Here is a 22,903-nt window from a genome sequence, read left to right on the forward strand (position 1 = left end):
ATTCTTTATAGTAGCAGCTCATATTTTTCGGAAGTTATACCTTATTTTTTTAATACAGTCGATACGGTGGACACTTTTAAATTTGATTTTTTGGATACAATTCCGACATATACTTCTATTTGATTTTGATCAATAATTTTAAGATTTTCTCACCAATTCAATATTTTTTTGTACTAATGTGTTAATTTTCAGATTTCTTTTGAAGTTTTTCAAGTTATTTTTTAATACAGTTTTTACTACGACTTTATTTGATTTTTAACCCTTTCTATATTTCCCTTCTCCATGTTGTTCGAGTATTTACAATCCCCGATCTTCGTTCTTTAAGGTACTTAATGTAAAAAGTTTTCTCGTTCGTTATAAGCGGTTTTCGTTAAAACGAATATTCGTTATTTCGGAAAACTACTGTATAAATTACAATAAATTTATCAACTCGACTCATCAATAATCTATGTAGACCTGCATGGCAACCTTCCGCTAAAAAAAAAAAATATTTTTTTCGACAAGATTCCTAATGTTCTGTGCACGTTCAGCACTAAATCATAGAAATCTGGAGAATTAGATACTAGTATATATAATTAAATTTTATCTTATTTTGTCAACATGAAGCTTTCACTATTCTCTGGACGGTAAAGAATTTGCGAGAAGAAGGATAGACAGATCATATCATATCCTTTCGTTTTGTTGTGAGACCTAGCCTTCCGAAGATACCTGTATGAATTTCACAGCGATGAGGCATTTAGGTAGAGATTTTGGTATTTTGGGAAAGGAAAATTAATAAGAAATGTTAATGAAACACCATTATATTTTATGAAAATTATTCAACTGATACAAAAACGTTGTTTCAAAAAGCCAAAGGAATCATGCGTGGAAAACGATGAAATGAATTCAATTTTAAATTAAATAATTTAAATAAAATCCACAAAATATCAAATACTCTAAAAGTATAGGGTGGAATCGTTAATTTGGGAAATATAAATATGATTCTCGATTACACCTATATTAAATAATAAAATGGAAGTTGTTCAAATAATGTGATTTCTTAATGAATATAAAAAATATGAGTGATAAAATATAGAAAGCCATTACTATATTCATATGCTCGTTTGATTTTTGCTGAGATATGTCCAGTGACATCCTACGATAAGTCTATTCTTCTTGGCATAATCGATAACTCAATTAATTTACTTTGGAGTACAGCATAGTCTTAACATTATAGTAAAAGGTTTGCCTTCTGTGAGACTACAAATGAAGTGTGTGAATGTGTATGAAAGAGCAGAAGCTCCCCTTCGAACTCGTATTTTTCATAAATTAAAAATGGCGTACCGCACAGATGTCGACAACTGTAAGAGTAAAGAGCCATTAATGTTCAGGATAACCATAGAACATAATTTAGGCTTACGTTCAGATCTCTGCTGAGCATCCGCTGTTAATATTTGTTTAAAGGTATACAAACCCGCTCAAGAATGTTGGAACTTGTATAGAACTTCACATTTGTATTTTGGTACAATTTGACTACAATTATTCCTATCCCAGATTAGAAACTATCTATACACCAAAATCGTGGCACTTACCTTCAACCAACTGGCCATCGGCAAAATAACAACAACTTTGAAGTATTTTTTTTTTATTTTACAAAATTTTTTTGGTTTGCTTTTTATTTTATTCGTGTCAATATTTGATTTAAATGTATATATATATAATATATATATGTTTATTTTGTTTTTGTTTTTGTGTTTTTTTTTTTGGTTTGTCAATTGTTGCTTTGACATTACATTTTTGGTTTTTGTTAAATGTTTTTGTTGTTGTTTGTTGCAGCTTGTGTTGCATATTATATTTTATATAGTTTCACTTATAGTTTTACATAATATATAATCTTCACGGCAACTGCGCTATGGTTGTTGTTGTTGTTGTTAATATTATTATTTTCGTTTCTTTATTTATTTATTATATTCAGCATTCATACTTTCACTAATTATATTTTTGCTGAATATTTTTATTTTTATTTATGTATATGTATATGCCTCAACTGTTTGCAGCAAAATTCGTCACCCATATTGGGTGCGTGAAGTTCTTAGCTGGGTTTTCTTTGCTTTACTTCTATGCCACTTGTTGTGTTGTTTTCTTTTTATTATTTATAATATATATATTTGTTTTTGTTGTAACGCGTGGGTATATTTTTTGTTTTCTTGTTTTCGTTTTTGTATAAGTGTGCTAGTGTGTTGTATATGGTATAAGTGTTTGTGTGTTTCATCTGGCTAACAGTTAAAATGTAGCAACTGCTGCGAAAAATCTTAGCCTTTCCTTGTTACAAACATAATTTTTTTTTTGTTTTCAGTTTACTGTTATATTTATATTTTATTTTTTTTTATTTTTCTTCATTTATGCGCCTAGTGTTAAATATATAATTTAATGCTGCTTTCTTTCAATATATGCAATTTTGTTGGGAGCTCACCAAATATGGCCATAACAAAATGTTTTTTTTCATGTTTCTGATACATTATGTTTTTTTTTTTTTTTGGTTTTCATTTTCTTTAAATATATACTTTTCAACAGTTTTTGTTTACTTTTTCTTTTTTGTAATCAAATATTCGCCAATTGTATAAATAATTGTTAATTGTATATTATGCGTTACTACATATATTTTGTTTTTATTTTTTATTTATTTATAATTTATCATTATTTCTAATATTTTTTCTTCAGGCTCTTTGCATGCTTTCGGCTTGACGGTTTTATGCTATTTTTATATTTTTTTTAATTTGCTTTAATATTTCTTTGTTTGCTTAGTTCTTATGTATTTGCTGTGTTTGCTGCGCTTAAACGCTCAACCATCACTTAAATGCCTACAAAATAATTGCAATACTGCAGTCAATATGCTACGATTTCTATTCAAACTACTTGCGTTTCTCACTTTTCACGTTGACGTTTGCCTACAGTGTGTCTACACTACCAATACATGCTAAAATATTTTATATTTATTTCCCAGTTGCTTGTTGACTTCCACTTTTATACTTATGTATATGTTTGCTGCGTTGTGCATTCTTGCTTTAACGGTAATTAATTTGATTTTCAGTTATTTCATATTTCTTTTTATATTCATTTTCGGCTTTATGTCCTTCTTTATGAATTCTGTTGTGTCTGGGCTTTTTCACTTCTACTATTTGTGGTTTATATTTAGCAAATGTGCCACAGAAGATACGCGTCGAGTATAAAGCCTAAAAGCTTTCTGTTTCAACGCTTGAATTCTCCAGTTATTTGGCAGTTGAAAAATTTTAGAACTTTTCCAAGAATTCCATTTCATTTTAATATTAAAAAATATAAATTTTCATCAAAGTTCATTGAAACTTTTCAAACACGTATCTTCTGAAACACCTTTTACGCAGCACTAATTGCTTTTCCCTTATTGACTTACATATATATATTTTGAGTTCAAATGAGTTCTTTAATTGCATATACACACGTCTTCTTATTTCTTGTATTATTAATATGTAGCTATATAGCTTTGTCTATTTATATTTGTTTACTTTTGGTTTGCTGCTCATCATTTTGATTTCAATATTTGCAATGGTTTGATTTTTGATATTTATAATTTTAGTTTTCTAAAAAAAATTATATTTATTTTTGTTGTTGTGTTTAAAACTGCATACATTTCACTAATAAAATATTGATTTTCTAGTACACACTTCTCTTTCGTTATGCAAATATAATGAGCGTGAAATTTATGGTACTAAGCTTTGATACTCAAAGAGCTTTTTGCGCTGTGAAAGCTTTGGGTTACACATATGTATATTTACTTCACTTTTGATAACATAAACATCCACTTTTTAAATTTAATAAACTTTTTATGAAAGCTCAGTGAAAGTTTTCGAAAGCTCTGCACACTTTGATGAAAGCTCAATTACAAATAAAGGAATGTCATTTAGCTTTGTTAAAAGCACATAGCATATTAGCTGATTTTTTTAGCAATCGTTGTCATCTATGAAATGCAAATTGATTGAGGTCTATCCAATAGCATGAAGTATTGAATACGTTTGAACAACAAAAGCTTATGCTTCATTTTAAATTATCTTCTTCAATGATAAGCTTCAGCTGTTTAATTGTTATCAATAGTTCAACTTAAAAGAGAACACACATATTTGCATTTTTCTGCAGTTCTTTCCATTCAGTTATAACCGTTTTTATTTTATGATTTTATTATCAAAAATATTGTATTTTTCGTAAAGCTTTCACTTTGAAAGTACATTATTTCCATTGTCTCGAAGAATGCATTAAATTTCGTAGAACTTCTGACGTAAGCTCTTTTAGTTATAAAAAATCTTGTGAGCTTACATATTTTTAAGCATTTTATAAGCTTTATAAAATTTAATCTTCTCTTTGATTAATATATTTGACAACAGAAGTAACCACAATAATATTTCATCGAGCTATATATGTTACACTCTATGCTCACTTAACTGACACCACCTACTTTATAATAAGCTTCCGCAGAAATGTTCGATTAAAAATGTATATGTGATTTTCAAGCTTTTAGAGCTTTCACAAGTAATTTTTTTGAATCTAAATTTTGTATATGATTTTGAAACTTTATAAAATATTTTCGATAACAAATTGTCATTCAACAAATGAGCTTTCACCACTTCCAACAAAGCTTGCATGAAATTATTTATTCGAAAGTGTACTGTTTGTTCACTTGCACGCTCATTTTATAGTACACAACCTAACTTTTATTACATGTTTCAATTTTTAATTTAAAAAATGAGCTTTCACCACTACCAACAAAGCTTTCATGAAATTATTTATGCGAAAAGGTACTTAATGATCGCTTCCTTGCTCATTTTATATAACATAACCTAACTTTTATTAAATGCTACAATTTGTAATTTAAAAAATGAGCTTTCACCACTACCAACAAAGCTTTCATGAAATTATTTATTCGAAGGTGTACTGTTTGTTCACTTGCACGCTCATTTTATTGCACATAACCACCATTTTAATGTTGCATAAATATTTTTGATTGCTATTTTCATTTACTTTCTACATATGTACTCCGTTATAAACTAAGTAATATGGTGTGTGTTGGCTATTGTTTAGCTTATTTGATCAAATATTTGCCTTTTTGCGTAAGTTTCTTTTTTTGCACTGTTTCACAATTTCGCCAGTAAATAAATAAACATTGCTTTCCTATTTAATTCATAACTTGTGGCTATTTTTTTTTGTTGCTCCTACAACAACAGCTATATGTGTTTACGTAGGCTAACTTCTGTTTTATATACACACACAGGCTATATATGCATGCAGTTGTTTACATTGTAATGCGTATCAAATATTTCTAATTTTATATTTTTTTTTGTTGGTTTTTGTTCTATATTTATATATATGTATGTATATTTTGACTTTTTTGTGGTTTTTTGATTTTTTGTTTAACCCACTGCCGGCAACTATTTTTACTAATTTCATTTATGCTACGTCTGTATACACTTATGCTCGTATATGTATGTTATGTTATGTTTGTATGTATGTATGTATATGTTTTGTAATTTCATTTATATTCTGCTTGTATATATGTAAATTTATATGTATATATATATTTATATATTTTAATATTTATATATGTAATTATACTTATTACACATATTCTAGTTTATTTGGTTTTTCTTGTTTTTGTTGTTGTTACTGCTACTTTTATTGCATATAATACTCTTATATGATTGGTTTTGGTTTTCATATTTGTATTTGTAACTTTGATTTGCCCTCAAATTCCACCGCCCATACACAACGCACTGGTTTTTCATATTAATTATCTTAGATGTGGCATCACTGACACTGACTACGCTTTCGTTCAGCACACATCATCTTATCGACTTTGCTCGTTTCAACTACTACTGCTACCGCACTTTTAAGCTACTCAGCTATTCAATTACACTACCGTTGCTACACCATTCAAATCTTACTAAATTGACTAAAGTACTTAAAATAATGCTGCTTCTGCTTCTGCTTGGTGCCTTCACTAGTATATATATTAATATTTTTATATATATTATACATATGTGTATGTATGTATGTATTGATTTTATTCACCTACTGCATTTAGTTATGTTTGTATGTAAATATCGTGTGGTTATGATAAACTTCGTAAGTGTACCTGCATAAATATTTATTTAATGGAAAAATCATAAAAATTAAATAATGAATTCACTACCACATTGCGCGTACACACACACATAGGCAATTTATTAATTAATTAACTAAGCGCTTAGTAAATATGTATGTATGCAAGTACTTTGGATTAGTATTAGTAGTATTTTAGTAGTGATTATGGAACACTTTCAGTTAACATGCCGATGCGTTGCTAAAGGAACGTTAGTTGAAAAGCCAATGGTTTGGATAGTTATGGTTCGGTTGTTAGTGTTTTTTGTTTTTTTTTTTTTTAATATTATGCTACAAAAGGAATAAAAATCAATGATAACAGACAAAGAAACAGTTAAAGAATTTTCGAAATGTCTCTAAATATGCAAAATGTAATGAATTAGTGAAAAATACCACGCTGGAGAGCTTACCGAGCTTTCAAAATAGTGAAGGTTCAGGCTCGAACAAAGAATATGTCATTTAACACGGCATTGTATTAGTACTGTAGATGTGCCTAAAAAGCTCGTTAAAGCTTTTTGAGCCGCATAAAATGGGCAAGCTATGAAAAAAAGAAGTGATAATACATATCGAGAGTGAACTTTTTTTTTAAATAATTTAAATGTAAAATAAATAAAAATGAAGTGATGACACATCTCGTGAGTGAAATTCTTTAAAAATAATATACACGCAAAGCTTTCATCACTTTTGAAATCACTGCAGAATTAATTTTTTGTCGCCTTATTTTGGTTAAATGGAAAGCTTTCATGGTCAGAAAAATATTTTTGTCTTAATAAAGTTTTTATCAGAAGTAATTGTCGTAGCTATTCAGTAATTAATACTGAAAACTCTCAAAGATTGTTGAATGAAGACATAACTTTTTGAATGGGAAAGATTTTACGAAGTTTTTAAGTTAAGCTTGAGCTTTCACTTAGTGAAATGAATGGTGGGAATATGTCGTTTTAAGAATGTTCTTACTAAGCTCTCTTTAAAGCTGGCAAAAGCTTTTTTCAGATTTCACGGTGTTTTTAAGTTTAGCATGAGCTTTTACTTCGTGAAATGAAAAAGTAAGAATACTTCGTTTTAAAAATGTTCTCACTAAGGAAAAGCTATTTGAACAAAGGCAACATTTTTGAGAAGGGAAATATTTCACAGAGTTTTAACATGAGCTTTCACTTAGTGAAATGAAAAAATTAGAATATCTCGCCCACAATATTACTAAATTGATCTGTATAGCCTGTTGCGATTTGGGTAAAGAAAGCTTTTTAGTGAAGAAAGCTTTTTAAATTCATTTTAAGCTCTTATGAAAGCTCAGCGCTCCTCTAAAGCTTTCGTATGCATTTTAAGCAAATTATATATGCATTTTGGTAACAAACCTTAAAAAAACTGTAAAATACTGTCTACACTGACTGATTGTATATAAAAAATGACTTACTTTTTCATTGTCGAAATTATATATGTATGTATGGCGTTAATATAGCTAGTATTTTTTCTTAATTCCTCACTATTTTGTCTGCATGTCAGTAGGTCTATATGTGTGGTTTGTTCACCCTATATATGGAACTTAACATTTGTATGCCATCTTTTGGTTTATTGCCTAAAATATAATTTACAAATACACCTTTGTCCATTAACGTATGTATGTCTATCAGCAAATTAATGTTATATATACTCGTACATAATATTACCTATTTATTGCATACATACTCGTAGGTTTATGTATATATTTCTATGTCGATAGAGTGAACTATCTATTGTAGCATAAAGAATATTGTTTTCGTGTTAATGTAGGTTTTTATTTTGTTCTTGTAAAATATTTGTGTCTAATGCTGTTGGTTATTCACTGCATTTATATAGTCTCCTACACATATTTAATGCAGCTATTAAATTATATAATAATATATTTTTTTTTTATAATTTCCTTTATTATTTTATTTATTAGCCTTTAGAACTGTTTTTTCTTGTTTTACTTTTTGTTATACAAATTTTATAATTCCCAACAAATACACAGACAAGTGTGTATTATTTATACAGTTTTTTTGTTTCATTAATATCTTGCGTTGACTTCTCACTTGTTATACATAACATATGTATGTATGTATATTTCTACTAGTTTTTTTTTCATTTATTTATTTATATATATTTTTTATTTTTATTTTTTTATATATTTTTTCATTTATTTTTATAATTATATATATTTTTTATTTTTGTATTTTATGTTTTTTTTTGTATTTTTAATTTTTCGTAATTTACTCACTGATATGTAGCGCAAACTTTAACAAACAATTTTTTTTTAATGCATTTTCGTAAACTGCAACATACTCTTCTTCTTCTGCTTCTTCTACTTCTACTGCCTGCTTAAAACTAATATTTTTGCATTTTGTTGTTGCAATGTTTATATATATTATATGTATATGTGTATGTGTTTTTTTGCAATATTTATTTTACCTTTGTTCCTAATTTACGTCACTTTGCTGCTTGGCTAATTCTACTAGGGTTATGTACTAAATATGTATATATATATATGTATATAAATACACATGTTATATTATATACATTCAATATTTTTTTTTTTGTTTTTGTTGCTTAATATTTTGCATAATTGTCTTCAACTTTCCGCTGCTTCTCAAAATTGCTCAAATTGTGCTTTTGTAGTGCACATTTTGCGCCAAATACTTCATTAATTGTTGTTTTTGTAACAAAATTCATATAAATAATTTAAAAAAATTTCAGCCACTTCCACATTTTTTGTAATAATTTGTGGGTTTCTAACCTCAAATAATAATAATAAAAAAAAATATTTCTCTCATATAAACTTCCAAAACAATCAACGATTATTATATATTATGTAATACCAACTTTTTTTGTTGTTTTGCTGCATTTAAACCAAGAAATAATATATTTTTTGGCAGATTGCACGCTTTGTAGCTCGTGCTTGTATGTGTGTGTTGCTCGCTATGTGCTTAGCGCCTTATGATATACAAATGTATGCATGTTTGCTAACACCTACTCATATTAATAGTTGTATATGTATGTATGTATGTCATCTCCGCGTGCTATTGTATGCGTAGAAACAACGAACAGCCTCATGCATGTATGTCTACATGTCTCTGCCTCCGATAACTCCATATGCTCACTAAAGCTACAGCTATTTTTGTATGTGTGTGTGTGTCTATGTTGCTGCTTCTCACCTCTAAATTGTAATTCGTTTGCTCATGTACTTATTAATTTTACTAGCTGGTGCTACATTTAAGAATACTACGGTTCTTTTTTCGTTTTATTTTTTTTCTACACTATACATACCTTTGCTGCTACACACATTCATATACATATATGTGATTATTTATGAGTATTATGCATGTATGTATGTATATAAATTGATTTCATAAGTACTTTTATGTCTTACGTACATATATATACTTCATATATATAAATATATATTTACATATATGCTTATATTTGATAGTATATGCTCTTATAATTCTCTACTTGCTATACATACACAATATACGATGCCATCTCACATATGGAGATACTCATAATTTAATTTTTTTTTAATTTTTTATATATTTTTTTCATTGTAATTACTTCAGTTTTGCATTTTAATTGATACATAATCATACATGTAGTACTTGTTTGTATAAATATATATATGTATGTATATATGTATCTGCTGTTAAAAAAACCGTTTATCAAGGTAACTTATTTATGTGTTTTGATCGTGTATATATTTCTGTATGTATGAATGCATGAACGTGACGAATTATTTAACAGATAATTAAAAAAATAATATAAAAAATATGAGCTTTTTGTACCCACTCAGTATATGTTTGCCCGTATAAGTTACAAAAATTGGAAAAGTCGGAAAATATTGGAAATTTTGGAAAGCTTTGAACTCACGAGCTTTTGAAAAATTAGCTTTTCGTGAAAGCTTTCGAAATTATGAGCTTGGAAAGCTTTGAACTCACGAGCTTTTGAAAAATTAGCTTTTGAAATTATGAGCTTTTGATTAAATTTGTGTAAAAATGAGCTTTCAGCGAAAGCTTTTAATGAAAGCTCTCATTTTTTTGTAAATAATTTGTTATACACTTTGGCTAATATATTTTCGTTAATTAGCTTTTGAAATTATGAGCTTTTGATTAAATTTGCGTAAAAATGAGCTTTCAGTGAAAGCTTTTAATGAAGCACTTCTGTTTTTTAATTATTTCTTATACCTTCTGACATATTTCAAGCATACATTTTGGAAAATTCTCTTTAACATCTATTTCAATATAATTAAAAAAAAAAAAATAATATAAAAATTATGAGCTTTTTGCATCCACTCTGTATATGTAAGTTACATAATTGGAAATCTCGGAAAATATTGGAAATTTGTATAGTAATCCATCACTTCAGTGGAATAATATAGGTGTTTCAGTTTGTGATCGTTTTGAAATAAATTTTCTTTTAATTATTTCCTTGGTATACTCAGAAATCTATAATCACTCAAAACGATTTTGGTTAGACTACAAATTCCTTACTGAGACAAAAATGTGGTTATAAATTCCAAGTATTCTCATTTAAATTCTACCAGGAAACAATTTTGTTTCAATATTATCATAGGAGCAAATGTATCGTTTGGTCTCACGAAATGGTCTACTGAATTTATTTGGCAAAAATTCTATATGCAGCTTATGAAGAATCCCAGAAATACCAATATAACGATGTATAGTTTGTATCATTGTAAATTGTTGCAATAAAAAAAGTTGTTGTTCATGCGTATATATTTTCCATATTCTTCAGATACCCTACCTTCAGAAAAAAATAACTAAAAATAACCTCATGTGTATATGAGCAGAAATTAAATAATTATTAAAAAAAATTATTAAAATTAAAGAAATATATAAATCGCATGATTGTTGCGAGCGCGTCTCTTTGATATTTGTTGTGTTCCCAAAATATATCTTCCCAGCGACATTTAAGTCTCCTCAGACCATCAGCTGTTTATAAACAATAATATGTATAGGCGCAAACGTCTCCTATAAACCATTGATTACAGTTCAAGGATTTTGCATGTATGTATGTGCATTTATAACATATGTACTCGTCTAATTTGTTAAAATATTTTCACAAACATAATTCATTTCTTGTATGTTTGTATGTTTGTCTATTTGTGTATATTCATAATTACAACATAACTTCACTTATAACTAACATATTAAATTTGCGGCTAACCATTCATCTTCTGGCAACTGAAAAACAAATAGAGAAATTTAAATAAATAACAATTAACGCTTAGCAATATTTGAATATTTTGAGATTTAGGAAAATTTATTAAGTTTAGCTTGCAGAAGGGAAATTTTCAATATTCATACTGAATGTTAGGGCGTTGTGTGAATTTATTTGTTTAGTTTCAAATCGGTAGGAAATATGATTTGTTTACATATTAAGGGCATTAAAGTTATTCTCAGTATAGTCTCTCTTATAGCGTTTTTAGACAACCAAATTAATTGATCAATTAAAATTTTGATTGAGAAACCCTTTTTTGCCCTTCACACTGCCGGTTACTCGATAACTGATCAGCTGTTATACATTTTTGTTTTTGCTTTTCATAAGAAGTTGGTAAGTTTCATCAGCTTATTGATATTTTCAGCGGCGACATCTACCCTACCTTTTTTGGATAAAAAAATACAGCCAATCGCAGACAAAGAACGTATATGTATATAATTACAAATGCGGTCTTTGTCGCAGAGTTGCATTTCATTTTCAAGTCGATTAAAAATGAATTAGAAATAAATGTAGATTTTATTATGTTTGGTAAATCGATCTTAATCAGTGTTTTAATCGAGCAGAGGGTGGTTAATTGATCATTTAGCTTCTGTCTAAGAACGCAATTAATGCTGTCATGGTCATCATAGAGATTAATATGAATCTAGAATCGAAACAATGAATATATATATCGCAAATATTTCAATGAACAAAATACCACCCGAAGAATTTTCAAGATTCTCTGATGATCGAAAAAGGAGGGGGTTCAGTGAAATTTCGTGGAAAGGTACGTACAGACTAAAAGTTCAAACAGTTGAGCTTTAATTGATCGATTTTTTTAAAGCACTATTCAAGTAAATAAACTATTTTAAATAACAAAATAATTTTTCATAATTTTCCATTATAGAAATAATTAATATTTCCAAGTAAAGACCTTCTGTAAGCCAAACTTAATCTTTTCCAATTCATTGTAGATACTCCAAACTTGTTGTTTCAACTCAAATATGCTACGAAATTCACTTTAATAGCATTAATTACAATACAGAAGCAGGAAAAAAATTGGAGTTGTCCGAAAGAAACAAGTTTACAAAAATATATTTTAATGAAAGGTGGGTAGCAAAATAAAATGAATTTGGTAGCAAAGCTATTATCATTTCAAGTGGGTTGCTAGGTACTGTTAAAAAGTTTGAGGGAGCATTAGTAAATAGCTGTTTGCTGAGCTAGTTGTTAGTTGGGATTTTAATTGCTCCAAAAAATGTAAGCTTATATTACAAGGTTGAGCGGTTTTATAAATAGGAAACATAAGCAAGTGCAAAATACTCATATATAGTTAGGTGTAGAGGAGTTTCATAAAATATTGAGTGGTATAGAAAGCTGATTTTTATGGAATATACAGTTGCTGAAAATGGTATGTTTGACTTTGATTTTGAAAGCTCGCAGTTGTAACGGTTGTTATTTGGGGTTCAACTATTGTTTATGATTGGTTGTAATTATGTGGAAATCATGTGATATTTTCAAATATGTGACAACTTTTTTGGACACATTACACCAAAACTTGACCAAATATTTAATGATTTACGAATATGAACTGTTAAATATATCTTTACAACACAAGTGAACCGCGTTGTAGAAAATTCCGTAATGTTTAAAATAGGGATGAACATTTCGAATGGTCAGGGCATATAATTATCGGATATGTTGGGTGAAAGCTTTTGAATAGCAAGTGCAAAGTGTTGAAAGCTTTCCGGAGCTTTCGTTTGGAGCTTAAGAAAAAGTAGTGCTTGAAAAAAGCTATTAAAAAGCAAGTGCAAAGTGATGAAAGCTTTACGGAGCTTTCGTTTGGAGCTTTGAATATATAAAAAGCTGCAATTTTTGTATCAGCAAAGAGAACTTAAACTACTTCTTCATACTCTACCCTAACCTAACCTTGCTTTTTACTAGCTAACTGAATACTGGCTTTCACTTTACTACTTTATTTAATTTCGGAAAATTTTAACTCACAAATCATAACCCAGAAAGTTTATTTAACAATACACTTTCGCTATCTGACATAGCTACTCCCATCGTGTCCTTGATGAAAGACAAATCGACTTGATAATCAATTATAATCGCAATTAATGTGCCACTGTGTGTGTGTCTGCAAGCTCAATACAAATAAGCATTTACTAATAAGTACTTGAAAATGGAATATTTGAACTGTGATTACGAAGTAAATCGCTGCGAGTATTTCGTGAATTGTTTAGCTAATTTTGCAATGCAGCAGTTAATATGAAGAGCTGCAAAATGTGTGTGTGTGTGTGTTGTTCGGCACATAATCATAGGGCAGCAATTAATTAGGAAATGTGCTATTGAGTTTGCCCCAACTATTGATGATTTCACTGTAACTCCTCCTTTCAGCCCCGCCTTTCATGCTGCATAACGTTCAAGGTTATAATTACCGATAGAAATGTTAAAAATAACGGATTTTTTATATTTAACTAATTCAGTGTTGTTTTTGGGAATATGAGTGGGCTACATTATACAGTGGACGCATAGAAATAAAGTAAATAAAATACAATTTTTATTGCTATTTTGTTTTAGTATGAAGTTGAACTTTTGTGCGGGTAAGTGTTTCAATTTCTGTGGTCTAAAAGTGTATATAAATTAGATTTATGTAGCTTGTGCAGTGTTACTCAATTTGAATATTAGCTTTCAGGATATGAGTGGTTTTATTAAAACTTTTGAAATCATGAGCTTTTAATGCAGGTTTATGAAAAATTAGCTTTCAGTGAAATCTGATGAAAAATGAGCTTTCAGTGAAAGCATTTGAACTCACGAGCTTTTATGAGAGCTTTTGAAAAATTAGCGGTTCATGAAAGCTTTTGAAAAATTATATTTTAGTGAAAGATTTGAAATTATGAGCTTTCAATAAATCTTTTTGTAAAAATGAGCTTTGAGTGAAAGCTTTTAATGAAAGCTCTCAGTTTTTTCTAAATTATTTGTATACGTTTTGACTAATTTCTTTTCGTTTTTTCAGTGAAATTTTATGAAAAATGAGTTTTCAGTAAAAGCTTTTGAACTCACGAGCTTTAATGAAAGCTTTTGAAAAATTAGCGGTTCGTGAAAGCTTTTGAAATTGTGAGCTTTCAATGAAATTTTTGTAAAAATGAACTTTGAGTGCAAGCTTTTAATGAAAGCTCTCAGTTTTTTGTAAATTATTTGTTATACGTTTTGACTGATTAGAAGCATATATGTCGAAAAATTCTCTTTAACATCTGTTTCAATATTTTTTTTTTTTTTTATTTCTCGCAAAAAGTAATTTCAATTATTTTTCATTTAGTTATTTTCTGGCAATTTATAGACAAATTCAATTTCCTTTTATTTTAGTTTCAGTTGTAATTTAATTTTAGTTCTTCTTTTTGTGTTTCATTTTCATTCGTTTTTAGTCATACAGGCACTAGTGCAATATTCGTTTTAGATTATTTTAGATTACAAAAGATTTTTTGCTTGTTTTTTGTTATATTTGTAAGTAGTTAGTGTTTCTTTTTAGGATTACTGTGTACCAATGTGGACTTATATTTTTGAGCTTACGCACACAATAGCTATTAAAACCAAGAAGTGTGTGCAGGTTTCTGCAAGCGTAACGCAAACAAATTCACCGCTGCTGCTGTGATAGCTTCGACAGTCTAAATATATATGTATGTGGTATATATATGTATATATGAGTATGTACAGCTACAGTTATGTATTGTTTTAGACACATAATATGTATAATTGTATGTATGCGTGCAAATATAAAGCGCCTTACAGCTGCTGCGCCTAAAACTATTCTTCATAAGTTTGTATGCCAGCTAATTTCAGTGCGAGTATGTATATACTTATATATGTGTACGTGTGGGTGTTTGTGTGTGCGTTTGCTTGCGTTTTAAGCAAAATTCACTAATTATTACATATACATATTCCATTTGTAATACACACTAACACTACATTGCATTTCTATTTCTATTAAAAATGCACTTTGGCGCACATAAGCTCTCGCTGACTTCGATGTGGTTGGTGGAGGTGGTGTGTAAAAATTGTAAACCAATGAATTCCACTTCATCTTCATCATCAAGTGTTGTCTGTCGCACTTCATTCACCGCAAATTTATTTTTGCTGTTAAATTGCTCGAGTGTGGTTGTGTTGCATTACCTTCTTCAACATGCTTCTACCTCTTCTATGCCGCCATTTGTTATTTTTCTATGTTTCTACCGTGTGCTGCTAATTTATTAATTACGTACACAAATCTATTTTGCTTTTATAAATATTATTACAATTATTTTTTTTTTTTTTATTTTTAGCTTTCGCTTCTTCTTCTTCTTCACGCTATTTTTGTTATTGCACATGCTCCGCGCCCTTTTAGTTTGCATTTTTGCCCTAATACATACATATATATTTATGTTTGCTAATAAACTAATTTTAGTAGTTTCCACTACAGTTTGCCTTCATTTTGTTGCGGCAAAGTAATCGCTATTTATATAATTACTACATTACAATGTTTCTTTTTCAACTTTCTGTGCAAAAAATTTTGCTTTTATTTTTTTTTTTTACGGTGTTTCACTAAACTCGCTACTTTTCCACTGTGCTTTGTGTTGCTTAAAATATTTACACATTTAATAATTATTTATTATATTCATATATATTTATTTATTTTTTTTTTTGTATTTTTTCTTTTGCATTTTGTCAAAACTACCGCTATGTATATATATATATATATATTTGTTTTTTGCTTGTTAATTCTTACAATCATCTATAACAATATGCCTTAAAGCTAATTATGTAATTTATCATGTTTTTTTTATGCTATCTTATATGTGGGTTTACTGTGCCTGCAAAAGTAAAGGATAAACCTTAAAAAATAATATGAGGTGTTAGTAAAAATTGGAAAAAGTAGTAGGAAAAAATTGTAGTAAAATTTTAATGAATAAAATGTCGATAAAAAGGTTGAAAATGCATATATATTAACAGTTATTTATATGAATTACATATATACAAATGTATGAAACATGGCAAGTTATTATAAAATATAATATTGGCAGGTGCAATATAAAATTGATATTTGCAAACACTTTTATATTCTATAAAATTTTTTTTATAATTGCAGGAAGTGTGAAATACGCATAACTTTTATTATAAAATTTTATAAAAAAAATTGCATCATTAATTAATTATAAAATTATAGCATATAGCATTTAAAGGTAGAATAATAATAAAAAAATAATGTGTAAAGACATGCCATAAAAATCATGAAAACTAAGTGCGTTATTACAGAAGGTAATATACTAAAGTGGAACTTTTATAACTCGAATCACCGCTGTTTTCCTCTTTAACTCTTTTATAATTCTGCGTCGATAGTAAAAATTTATTTTTATTATTATGCCCAGGTCGAAAAGTTCGATTTATGGAAGGAAAGTTGTATGAAATTTGATTTCTCACTATTGGCAGTTCGATTTAAGGGGAACTTCGAGTTAGGGAAGTTCCACTGTATTACTAAATATTAGGTTAAATCTGACCGGAATGACTTACCCTACTCTAAAGATAATTAAACATTAAATCATTTGAAGTTTTCTAACTTTTCTTGACGAAGACCATTACTTTTGGAACGTAGCCATTAAAGTACTATTAACCCGGTACCCGAGCAGTTCGATACCAAACTAGGCTTCAGACAGGGTGACTGACTATCGTGCGACTTTTTCAATGTATTGCTGGAGAAAATAATACGAGCTGCAGAGCTAAATAGAGAAGGTACAATCTTCTATAAGAGTGTACAGCTGCTGGCGTATGCCGATACCGCAGACGATGGAACGATGAGCTGTACGAGTTATACGACGACATTGACATAGTTCAGCGAATAAAAAGACAGCGGCTACGCTGCCTAGGTCATGTTGTACGAAGGGATGAAAATACTCCAGCTCTGAAAGTGTTCGATGCAGTACCCGCTGGAGGAAGCCACGGAAGAGGACGACCTCCACTCCGGTGGAAAGACAAGTGCAAAGTGACCTGGCTTCACTTGGTGTTTCCAGTTGGCGCCAAAAAGCAAAAAGGAACGGCAGATCCGAAAAACAAATAATTTCTGCAGTATTTAGTGATATACATACAATATATTCTGAAGGTAGACCAACTCTTTTTGAAAGTGGTGTTTAAATAGTTTTGAAAAATTATAAACAAGTCCGATAGACGATTTTATATATATATTCAATTGCTTAACTAAGGTCAGCATATTTGGTATATACTCAGAACACAAGGTTGCGGTATTCTGTATGTTTTGTGAAAGATAGCTATGTCTATGTTAAGGTCATACTAATATCGCACTCATATCGTCCATTAAAACTCTAATAACAATTATTGTTTGCTCCTTCTTCACAATCTACAATAAGTGCTAAATGAAGTTATCTAGAACACTCAAGGTTCGTCAGCATATAAATAAGTTAAATGAGGTCTCTTCCTGTCGCTTCTTTATTGACATTTCTTATTCAAGATGGTACTCTAAAGTCTAGTTGCTAGAGTTAGATGTATATAAAGTTTTCAGCGACCACTTGCGCTAATTTTAGGCGTTTTACAAACTAAAGGAATTCTGAACTCTCACAACAAATTCTGAACATTCACATCAAACAATTGGATCAATACTCAGTACTGGATCCTTGTGAGATCTGGTATTTATTGATGTTTCGGATAACAGAAATCGAAAATTGAATTCATTTATTGAAATATACTTGCCACATATGGGCGAATCGAAGCATATTCATTCCTTGCACTCTGCTCTTTGGATTATCTTGGTTCCTAATTACAGTAAATGTCATTACAGCGTTTTCACACAGCCAAATTAATTGATCAATTAAAATTTTGATTGAGAAACCCTTGTTTTGCCTTTCACACTGCCGGCTACTCGATAATCGATCAGCTGTTATACATTTTTGTTTTTTGCTTTTCATAAGAAGTTGGTAAGTTTCATCAGCTGATTGAAATTTTTTAGCAGCGACATCTACCGTAGCTTCTTTTTAACAAAAAAAAAAGTCAATCGCAGACAAAGAACATATGTTTTTGTAGCAGAGTTGCGTTTCATTTTCAAGTCGATTAAAATTCAATTGAAATCCAATGTAGATTTTTATTTTGTATGGTAAATCAATCTTAATAAGCATTTTAATCGAGCAGAGGCCGGTTAATTGATCAATTAGCTACTGTGTAAAAAGGCTATGAGCATGCTTATAAGATTTTTAGACAATTTGCTATTCATATATTTTTGTTGTTAAATATACTTAAAACAAAAAATCATAATGCAAATGAGGGATCTCAATCATTTTAGGTCATTAAATATCGCATGCAATAAAAAATATAAAAAAAAAATAAAAATAATGCAACAACAATAAATTATAAACACTTTCCAACTTGCAACTCCAACTAGCAACTGTAATTGTAATTGTAACGAGCACTAACACAATAATAACAACAACAACAATGAGGTTTACATATATCATCATTGTTGTTGTAATTGTAAAGACATGAAACGTGACCTACCTGTGGGCTCACTTGAAATTGCTGAATCGGATAGGCGACCACGCCGGCAGCTTGTGGTATACCAGCACCGGGTACGCCCGTCGCCAACTGTTGTGCAGGTGAGATTTGCGCTTGGGTGGCCACGCCTTGCCAAGTGGCCGGTATCTGTACGCCCATGCTGCAGATGCGGGGGAGAGAAGAAGAGGCAATTTAAAAATATGTTTTTTGTTTACAAAATTTAAAAACAAAAATATTATTTAATTACCAAAAAAATATTTATTTTTTCGCGCAAAAAGTTTTCTTTGTTTTTGTTGTCGTGTTTTAGCAAACTTTTAATTTCACTAACCACAAACACAGTTATCATCAATTTATGACAGTCGTACAGTGAGCAGCATTTAGTTCAACTTATTTCATATTTTTTATTGTTTTTATAGTTATATATTACTATATAGATATGTATGTTTGTATAAATATATATTTATTGCTTTCACCATCGCCATTGGCTGCATCTGATGTTGATGTTGTAAACACAAATTGATGCAATCAACTAAAGTGTCAGCCAGAGTTACTGCCACAATGCTAATAGCCGTGAAAAGTTTTTACAACAAAAAATAGCAACAAATACTCGCGAATGGCGATTAAAACAAATTCACCAGCAAAAATTTAGCTGTTATTAGGACGGCGAATAGTTTCACTTTTGTTCTGTGTGTGTGTGTGTTGCACTGTATTTTAATATCAGCTATTAAATGGTTCATAAAGAATATTTAAGATGTTGGAAATCTAAATCCAATATATATGAAATTTGATTTATAAACTATAAACTTACTTTAAGAGAAATTTTACTGAACAATTTATTTGCTCTAACAAATTTATTTCCATAATAAAAAACTATATTTTTTAATTTTTACTTTTATAAATTTTTTTACTTAATTTTATTTTTATGTGATTTTTATTATTAGCAGATCTTAACTTGAGTATTTACTCTAATTGGATGAAAAGCATAATTTCAGTGAATAAAATTCATTCGTCGGTGGTCTCAAAACCTAGAACATAAATTATATGTTATGTTTTTGAGTCATATTTATGACATTTCTGTCATCGAAAATACATTATAATTTTTTAGTAATTGTTTTCGGTGTCGTTTTTAAGTTAATTAGGGGTTGAGCCCGCATGAAATGTATACTGTGCAGACGATATCAAAAACATATAAGTCAAACAGTATAAAGACTCCTGCTGTAACGAAATTCCTTCAAATGTTGGTCTACTGTCTTCTTACTTTGTGTTTATGACGTATCAACTTCCTCGAATAGATCTCAGTTATGCCTTGTGGCTATCATTGAAGACTTTTCGTCACGCTTTCAACACAATTTCAGAATAAATCAGTGGTATGAACAAGTTATAATTTGAAATAAATACTTTTGAGACCTTCAAATACTTCCCGATGTAGCTTATAGCGTTTTTGGACAGGAGCTAATTGAACAATTAACCCGCCTCTGCTCGATTAAAACGCTTATTATGATCGATTTACCATATAAAATTAAATCTACATTATTTTATAATTGAATTTTAATCGACTTGAAAATCAAATGCAACTCTGCGAAGAAGATGTACGATATACGTTCTTTGTCTGCGATTGGCTGAATTTTTTGCTAAATAAAAGCTACGGTAGATGTCGCTGCTAAAAATATAACTCAGCTGATGAAACTTACCAACTACTAAGCGTGAAAAGCAAAAACAAAAATGTATAACAGCTGATCGGTTATCGAGTAGCCGTCAGTATAAGAGGCAATAAAGGGTTTCTCAATAAACATTTAAATTTATCAATTTATTTGGCTGTCTAAAAACGCTATTATAGTATGATTAAATTTGTGATCAAGAACTTAATATAAGCTCACATAAAAGGTGACAAATCTCAAGCCACTCTAATGAATCGTATCGATAACTTCTGCTGGTGATGAAATAGTAAATTGGCGCCGGCTCGATTTCATAAAAGTTTGGCAATCGCTTTAAAGCTATTATGAATGCCTGATAACGCCTGTACCTAATATTAGAAAGCTTCTGTTTTGTTTGACATACTCTCTACATTATAGCCAACAATGAAAAGAAAAAAATCTTGTATGTTTTTGGAAAATGTTTTCTAAATAAATATTAAGCATATTTTTAACAAGGATTAATAAAAGCGCAGCCTTTTTATGGGGCTTTCTATGCATTGATACCAGCGCCACCTAGCGTAGCTTTTGTTGATATAGCTTTTCAACATAAAAAATATTCCAATTCTAAAAATAATAGAAATTTGTCCACCTATAAATAAAAGATGGGGTTATAGCCACTATCAAAACTAAGAATTAAGCGATTTTTTTTATTTTTGTGGTTATTATGGTTATTCGCTCCCGCAAATACGCCCCTGAGGTGCTAAAAAACGTCGACAAAATTGCTCTATATTTTCAATAAATATTTCAATTTTTCTAAATATGCTTAACAGGTTACACTGTGCAACATTGCACTGAGCCATAAATATAGATTCGTAAAGACACGCACCGCATTGCGCTGAGCTAATGAAAGAAGCGGATGCATAAATACAGAGATGACGAACCGAAAATCCAACTGACGAACTGACACTCTCACGGAAGCGCGCGCCTAGTTACGAAGGGAATAATGGTGTGCAGCGCCACAACAGACTAACGGACAGTGCAAGCGGACGACAGGAAAGCACTGGCTGCGCATAACTTTTGCAATTAGCAAATGAATTCAGTCAACCAGTAATTTCGTCATCATTCAGCGCTGTACAATAGTGCGCTGGGAGGCTACCAAACGGTGAATTGGCTGTTGTGGCAGACGGGCGATGCAGTGTTGTTGCACGTTATGTATATTGGATGCATGTAAGTTGAGGGATTTGTTGTCTTTTTTGTATGAATTCAGAGTCTGTGTGTGTGTGTGTACGCATTTGAATTTCGCGGCGATAATTGGTTATATGTCGCAATGAAATTGCAACAATTCGCCGCTATCGATCCGTTACTTTACGGACACACACAGCACAGAACATGTGTGGCATGCGCGTATTAAAACGAATTTTGAGCATTTGCAATTGCGATTGATGGATCGTGTGTGTGCGCGGTTGGCAGCAGGCGGCTGTATGGTATTGTATTAAAAATGCAAAAACAGCTAACGGTTGTGCAAATAAAGCGCTGCGGCACAATGCTCGTAAGCGATTTCGAGTTAATTGCACATTTTTGTTGCATACATTACGGCGCATTGCCCGCCATTAACGCGCTATCCACGCACAGGCGGTGTGTACATTATTCAGCCAAATGGTTGTTAGATGTCGATATTGACGGCAATAACAACAACAGAGCGTGCACGTAGCACGATTATCGCCTTCAATTATGTTAATAGCTGCGACGCACAAGCGCCTAAATGTATGCGCTTTCAATTGCTTTACACTGGTAGAGTTGCAGGCATTCGTTGTTGGCGAATGCATTTGCATGAGTTTGTGTGTGTATGTGTTTGTATGCTCATACTCACCCCATATATCCTTGCTGATAGCCGCCATACTGTCCGAAATGATATCCCTGAATGCCTTGCAAGAATTGATTCTGCACCGCGGCAGCGGAGGCGGCAGCAGCCGGTGTTACAGCCGCTGTGGTCGACGAAGCGGAATATGTTGGCGTTGGTGAATACCAGCAACCGGTGGCGGCCAACTGTTGTCCATAGGCGGCTGCAGCCGCAGCTGCTGCGCCCACACTATACGGGAAGCCGGCTGCAGCGGCAGCAGCTGGATTAAGCGCCTGACTGGCGATTGTCTGTGCATTATTCGGATCACCGCTCTCCTTGCCCCACGAACACTTAACGGGCTGCGCATTGATTTCCGTATTATGTACGCCGACAATTGCATGTGTGGCGGCTTCCTTGGTCGAAAAGCTGTTTCAGATGCATTCGTGGCATAACAGCAGATAGCGCGGTCGACAGCAGGCACGTCAACAGCAACAACAACAACAAACATTGCGCGCGCCAGCATGGAAGAGTA

At 30.7% G+C, this 22,903-nt stretch overlaps 1 protein-coding gene across 8 annotated transcripts in view; it reads right to left on the bottom strand.

Moving 5' to 3' along the window:
• The window catches only part of LOC105217141 (cytotoxic granule associated RNA binding protein TIA1), a 192,988-nt gene that overhangs the window by 18,288 nt on the left and 151,797 nt on the right, over positions 1-22,903 (bottom strand). For 3 of the 8 annotated variants that reach the window (XM_054230209.1, XM_054230201.1, XM_054230216.1), the window contains 2 exons: positions 22,402-22,797; positions 18,901-19,057 (listed from right to left, as the gene is read on the bottom strand). In XM_054230209.1, the coding sequence (XP_054086184.1) occupies positions 18,901-19,057; positions 22,402-22,797 (553 nt within the window). Of the gene's footprint in view, positions 1-1,928; positions 11,352-13,104; positions 16,236-18,900; positions 19,058-22,401; positions 22,798-22,903 lie in introns of those variants that run through there. The other 5 variants (XM_054230202.1, XM_054230222.1, XM_054230208.1 and 2 more) reach the window with 3 other exon arrangements.

This window comes from Zeugodacus cucurbitae, chromosome 2 (genome assembly GCF_028554725.1).
Source record: "Zeugodacus cucurbitae isolate PBARC_wt_2022May chromosome 2, idZeuCucr1.2, whole genome shotgun sequence".
In the NCBI taxonomy this organism is placed as follows: Eukaryota; Metazoa; Arthropoda; class Insecta; order Diptera; family Tephritidae; genus Zeugodacus; species Zeugodacus cucurbitae.